Source organism: Salarias fasciatus, chromosome 4 (assembly GCF_902148845.1).
Source record: "Salarias fasciatus chromosome 4, fSalaFa1.1, whole genome shotgun sequence".
Lineage (NCBI taxonomy): Eukaryota > Metazoa > Chordata > Actinopteri > Blenniiformes > Blenniidae > Salarias > Salarias fasciatus.
The window spans coordinates 23,896,893-23,903,807 of NC_043748.1; the positions used below are offsets into that span (position 1 = coordinate 23,896,893).

The 6,915-nt window shown below is 46.2% G+C and overlaps 1 protein-coding gene across 4 annotated transcripts; it reads left to right on the plus strand.

Annotated features, from left to right (window-relative positions):
* The first annotated feature begins 346 nt into the window (after positions 1-346).
* Positions 347-5,299, plus strand: mettl22 (methyltransferase 22, Kin17 lysine). 4 transcript variants are annotated; one of them, XM_030089285.1, is made up of 13 exons: positions 364-386; positions 502-621; positions 1,113-1,291; positions 1,552-1,699; positions 2,258-2,454; positions 2,624-2,664; positions 2,944-3,088; positions 3,166-3,237; positions 3,342-3,395; positions 3,492-3,572; positions 3,846-3,948; positions 4,027-4,195; positions 5,072-5,299. In XM_030089285.1, exons 3-13 carry the CDS (start codon positions 1,186-1,188, stop codon positions 5,132-5,134), a joined length of 1,179 nt encoding a protein of 392 aa, XP_029945145.1. In that variant the 5' UTR covers positions 364-386; positions 502-621; positions 1,113-1,185; the 3' UTR covers positions 5,135-5,299. The 4 variants fall into 4 exon arrangements, with proteins under 4 accessions (XP_029945143.1, XP_029945146.1, XP_029945144.1 ...); XM_030089283.1 differs by lacking the exon at positions 502-621 and having other exon boundaries at positions 347-386; XM_030089284.1 differs by lacking the exon at positions 502-621 and having other exon boundaries at positions 354-460.
* Positions 5,300-6,915: the final 1,616 nt, after the last annotated feature.

Sequence of the window (6,915 nt, forward strand, 5' to 3'; positions counted from 1 at the left end):
TGGTAAATGGTCTACACTTATATAGCGCTTTTACACTGCATTGACAGAGCCCAAAGCGCTTTACACTGCATTAACACATTCACCCATTCACACTCACATTCACACACCAGTGGAGGCGGTGGAAGTGCACACCAGTGGAAAGTGCTGTATAATAATGCCAAGGCATTATTATTAAGAAGTGGATTGCATCTCCAAACTCCACTACTGCTACAAGTTTTGTTGCAACCCGAGAGAGACAATCATCCCGCAGGGGCCTGTTTGCCTGCAGTACCGGCGGCCGCCTGCAGGAGGCAGCAGCTGCCCGCAGGCCGCTCACAGCGCGCCGCCGGCCCGCTGCAGAAGAAGACTTTCCAGCCTGTCATGGCGGAGCGCAGCCAGTTTGTGAGGTGAGTTAAATCTGAGTTAAAATGAGTTAGAAACTGCTTTGAGGGAATTATTAAACGCCACAGACTGAGCGAGGGTGAGTTAATCTTCATCACTTTGTCATGTCTCTCCACTCAGCTTCGAATAATGAGTTATTGAGCTCCACCGAGCAGCTCCTTATAAGGAGACATCCTGAAATAAATCAACTTTAGCCTGCTGACATAATGCAAAGTCAACCTGATAACTAATAACACATGGGTAACTATTATTCATATTATTATCTTTGTAAAAAAAAAAAAAACTCTTAGTCTTATTGTCGTGTGATTGTGAATTTGATATTTTTCGTTGTTCTCTTTCTAAATAATGAAGACGTCCTCGTTAAGTCTGAGATTTAAAGCTAATATTCAGTCTGAAGGAGTCTATTTATTACCATGGAGACGAGTCCAGCTCCGCTGATTGGTCTGTTCATTATAGCTGAATTTTAGATTCCAGGCTCGATTAATATAAACCATAGACATAATTTTTGGTAGATGATAGAATTAAGAAGTAGGCTGATAACGTAAAGTAAATAAAGACATAAACAATCTGAGCATAATGTGTACAATATTGATATAAATGTAGACAAAGTTATATTATGAATAGATAATAGTCATAGAGCTGTTGAAATAATGGTAGCTGACATGATTTTTATCCTGTTCTCATCCCGTTGGTTTGTCGTGGTTCTGATCCAGGACTCTGTTTGTGTGTAGGTACCAGGAAGTGTCTGTCCCTCATGTCAGGACCCCCCTCCCCCTCCTCCCTGTAGACCTGTAGAGGATCATCATGGACCAGATGACCTTCCACTACGACACGGTTCTGTCGGACGTGCACATGCACCGGCCCAGCTCCCGTCACCTCATGACCCGCCTGAACCACATGGGCCAGCCCGGTACGCGGTCCAGTCCAGTCCAGCATGAGGACCGACCTGGGGGGTCAAAACCCTTGTGGCTTTACCTGTTTTGTGTTTCGATATGTTTGCCATTTTTCGTGATTGTTTCCGTCTTCATCCATTTTCCAGAATTTAACTGTTTCTTATTAGAAATACACTCTGAAAATGCAGATCAAGATTATAAGACTGACCGAAGAGCTGCTTCAGTTCGCTTTGGGTATTTCAACAATTAATCTGGTTCTCTGTGTTTCTCTCTGCAGTGTTTGTGTCCAGATTCAGGATCCTGACAGGAAGAGCTGCTGAGCACAAAGCAGGAAGTGGATCAGATGGAGAGGAGGAAGAGGAGGAAGAGGAGCAGGACGGGACGGTGCAGCTGGACGAGGACGGAGACTTTGAAGTGACGCATCGGTACCGAGAAACCTGAAAATCCCTGCACGGGCCGCAATATTAAGATATAAATTGGTGGGCAATTTAATGATAGCAATAAAATATACAGTATATACACACAACACTCAATTAATAACAGCAGAGATAAATTTAAAAAGACTACGAGGGAAAAACACAAATTAAATCAGTCAAAATGTTAATTAAACCTTCTGTAATCAAAGGAATAAGTTTATTTTCCAGACTATGTGTCACTTTTTTAAAATTATAAATCAACAAATGAGTCATTGTTTAAAATATAAAGTAAATACCATCTTCTGCCACGAGATGTCACTGCATGACCACAGAAAGCTGCTTCAGTACCACAGATTTAACTGACAGAGCAAGAAAAGTCTAGAGAATGTAAAGCAAAAGTGATAAAAAGGACCAAGATGATCAGCAGTTCCATCTGACAAGGACAGATCAGTGGGTTTGATTCCTGTTTTACTCTCTGGGAGTCCAGAGGATCCAGTCTGTCGAACAGAAAACTGCTGCATCAGCATTTAAAACAGTCTGAGAGGGTTCGTTCTCCTGGTTCCTCAGACCTCGGAGGACATCAGTGGCTGGAGAAGATCGAGAGCTGGTCTGTCCCGTCATCCTCAAACAGTCCGACCCAGAACCTGAACCAGAACCAGAACCGGAACCAGACCAGGAGGAGAAGGAGAAGGAGGATGAAGAGGAGGAGGAGAAGGAGGAGAAGGAGGAGGAGGCTCGCTGCTCCAGAGACGTCATCACAATCGGTAAACTCTGAGAGTCTCTCCATCATCATCACACACAGCAAAGTGGGCGGAGCCAGTGCTGCTGGGCCTCCTCTGATTGGACGAACATGTTGACACACCTCTTGATATCAAGATGATGTTTTGAACAGACGTAATCTGATACCAGAGTAATCCTTGGATGTGTTTCCAGAGCACACGATGGCCACCCCGCTGGAGGACGTGGGCAAACAGGTGATGGACGTCTTCAGACACAGAGAGAGACAGACAGATACAGAGAGACATAAACATAAACACAGACAGACAGAGACAGCTCACCTGATCCTCGCCGCTCAGGAAAGCAGCAGTCATTCACATTTCATTTTAGGGAAACTGAAACTTGTCTGGTACTGTGGAATCAGACTGCAGAGAGGAGTCATGTTCAACACTGACCTATTGACCTCTTGACCTGCTGACCTGTTGACCCATGACCCTGCTCATGGGCTGAGGGCAGCGTGTTTCTCCCTCCACCAGGTCTGGCGGGGGGCGTTCCTCCTCGCGGACTTCATCCTGTCCGAGCCGCAGTCGTTCAGAGGGGCCACGGTCCTGGAGCTGGGAGGGGGGACGGGCTTCACCAGCGTCGTCATGGCAACCGTCGCCAAAACCGTGTACTGCACAGGTAGAGACGGGACGGCAGTTGGGGGGGGATTCGCCGTCTGCGTTCACACACGAGACACCGTCTGGGATGTCTTCCAGACGTTGGAGACGACCTGCTCAGCATGTGTGAGAGGAACGTGGCGTTGAACCGACACCTGCTGGAGCCCAAAGGTGAGAACGGGAGGATGGAGGGAGGAGGGTGGAGGGAGGAGGGAGGAGGGTGGAGCGATGCTGCGATGGGACGAGGATGTGACGTCTTCTGCTCTGTGGTCCAGGAGGGGAGGTGAGAGTGAGACGGCTGGACTGGCTGCAGCATCACCTCTGTACAGGTGACTCACCTCCACCTCTCCACAGCACGCCCACACACACACACCCGACCCACATCCGCCTTTTACTGAAGGGGGGGAGTGTGTGTTTCCTCACAGACGCCGACACAGAGTTTAGTTGGAGCGAGGAGGAAGTTTCTGACCTGCACGACAACACGACGTTCATCATCGCTGCTGACGGTAGGCCCCACCCTCCGTCCTCCACCCTCCACCCTCCATCCTGCATCCTCCATGTTTTCCTTTTAATTTGTCCAAATATGAACATAATAATATTAATATAACAATAAAATAAACCATCAACGCCGTCCACCAGTGGTCCAGCTTGAGACGTACGTCATTCTCGGTGATCCTGTCGTTTCCATGGAAACGGACATGGTTTTCATCAGGTTAAAACTCAGATGTGCACAGTCACCCTCTCTTCTCTGAGGCGCCTGCTCCACTTCCTGTTTCCAGTTTGCTACGACGACGATCTGACCGACGCCTTCTTCCGGACGCTCTACAAACTGTGCAGCAACTTCTCCCGCCCGTGCGCCGTCCTCATCTCCATCGAGAAGAGGTGAGAGACGGGTTCGCTCCGTCCGTCCGTCCGTCCCCTCAGGACGGAGACCGACTCAACCCGTTCCGCGTCCCGCAGGATGAACTTCACCCTGCGGCACCTGGACGTGACGTGCGAGGCCTACAGCCACTTCAGAGCCTGCCTGGAGCAGCTGCAGGCGCTGCAGGACGGCCGCTGCAGCTTCAGGGTGGAGCCGCTCACCTCCAACTTCCCGCAGTTCCTGCTGTACGAACGCATCGAGCACCTGGTGAGGGGCTGAGCGGAAACGCCACACTCCTGTTAGACCGTCTTCACACAGTGGCCGAGAGCTAAAACAACTTTTAATCCCAATCCGGACTCGTCTGCGCTCGACTTTCACTGCTGGGTCGTGTGTGTGTGAGAGCTGTGATTTTCCTCCTGTGATCAAAAACAACTGAAATAGCTTAAAACAATAAAAAGAGAACTTTTAGGGACAAAACTAAAAGGATCAAATCATTTGAAAATGAGTTTAAACGGTAGAAAGGCATTTAAAACGTGTTAAAATGATCCTAATCTGACTGCAGCAGCTTCTCAAAGTGAAATCTGTTCAGGATTTTGTGCAGATGGAAGGAAAACATCTGCACCATCATTACACTCCACAGTAACACACAGTAACACACACTACACACCCTAAACACTGGCCTCCGCTGCTGTTTCCATCTGGCTCTCACATTCCTGGGCTGCGAGCAGAGACGTCTCCTGGAAGCAACAGCAAGTCTTCTGTCTCCACATCGTCTCCTCGCATCTCTTCGTCCTGCTCTCAGTTTTAATCTCACTGTTTCTGGGAAACAGTAACAGAATCTCAAACACATGACGGAACGTTCATGAAGCTGCAGAGCTGCTGTCTCTCTGCTCATTAACTTCAACTTACGTCCAGATTATAGAGCATCTTCCTCCTCTAACAGACACAGAAACAGTTAATAAGTTCCAGAACTGAATTTCCTTCTCTACAGTTGTTGGAAACAGTTGGCACAAATACTAAAATCAAAAAGTATAAAAGCAAAGAGGAAACAATTAAACACCGACGATTCCTAGAGCCACGTCTAAACCAGCTGCAGTTATCTCATCTGCGTGTGTGTGTGTGTGTGTGTGTGTGTTCGTGCAGGAGCTGTGGAAGGTGACGTCCACTCCGCTTCCTGCTGGACTTCAGGAGGATTCTGGGAGCTGAAGACTAAAGACGAGAGTTTTGATCTCCTCTTTGTGTGTGTGTTTGAGAAGAAGTCTTTGAAGCATGAAACCAGCTTGAAAGTATTTTTTACAGTATTTTTTTTTTGTAGTGAAATCTGCTGTTTGTAAATTCTATCTAATTTATTAAAAGGGATCTTTGTACCTGTGTGTGTCTCCGTCCTTCACATTTGCTCCTCCAGCGATTCAGCTTCTCTTTTTGAACCAGCTGCCGTCTGCCACATGAACTGTGGAAGTCATGGTGACTCTGACTAATTCAGTGCATCTCAGGCCGTCCATTCGGGAGTTCCACACTCCTCCAAACCTCCAGTTAACACTCGGAGCGCCGCGGATCGTCAGGATGTCTGGACGGCTCCCCACTCCGTCACAGGACAAACAACCACACACTCACATTCACAGCGAGGGGACTTTTAAGGTCACCGCTTAACCTCACAGGCATATTTATGGAGTGTGGGAGGAAACCAGAGTACTGCAGCACACACACACACACACACACACACACACACACACACACACACACACACACACACACACACACAGAAAGGCCCGTTTGAACCAGACTCCGAGTGCTGCACCTCCGCTGCACTTCCATGCAGTTCTGCCAAAGACCATAAAACTGAAAAACAACAACAAACAACATTTGTTTACATGTTTATTTGTTGTGTGTGGAGAGACTTCAGCAGGACTGACCACAGATAACGTTTAAAGGCAAAAACTGTTTGTGAACAGTAAGACCAGAAAATGGTTAAAACAACTAAAATGGATAGAAACTACTAAACAGCCTTGAAACAACAACAATAACCTGGAACTGAAAAAAAAAAGAAAGAAAAGAAAGCTTTAGTTTTTCCGGTGTTTCACAATAACAAGGCTTAAAATTCCCGAAGGGCTTTAAAAAAAAAGGGGGCGTAGTGATTTTCGTCTGTTTGTGCTGATTTTTGCCTTTTGGCTCCCGTGTGTTTGGGTGAGAAGCTGGGTTGCCAGGTCCGTTTTCATAGAGGTACTTTCTGCTCGTCGCGAGAAAACACCGGTAGTTTATCGTCTTTTAGTCTTTTTTCCTGTTTTATTCATCATTGTTGTTCGCATCCTCATTATTGATCAAAGAAAAATATGATGTATTAGTGATTCTCTTCCGTTTCCTTCTCCTCGCCCTGATGCACACAGGGAAAGAGGCGGGGTTAAATCATCCTGCCTGCCTCTGATTGGCTATAATGTTGATGAACGTCGGAATCAACCAATCAGTGTCCGAGAAATCTGTATTCATTTTTCTCATTGAGAATGATGAACACAGTTTGTCACTTTTCACCAAACATGAATGACCAACAATTTTCATATAATTTCCCCTCATTACTATGATGGCGATGTTGTAGGGTTTACTTTTATTGCTGAATATTATCTTTGTACTTATTTTTTTATTAACAAATTTCAGTGCTTTTTAACACGTCTGCTTTGCCAAGCTCAAAACACTCCATGCTGGGTTTTTTTTAGCAAAAAGGAAACGTGGAGCGAAACAAAAGCGTTTTAAAAAGTAATAGGTAGTTTTAATAACTTCAAGACTCTATATATCCTTTTCTTGAATCCTGTGTGAGTCTAACACTTGTCAAATGTTTCATAATATTTCCAGGATTCTATTTAATTTTTTTCTTTATTTCCTCATTCCTTTCTTATTTCTATATGCCTTCGTTTAATTTCAAGACATTTTTGTTTTGGCTGCTTGCTTGCTTCTCTCGCGAGATCTGGCAACCCCGCTCTGGAGCCTGTGAGTCA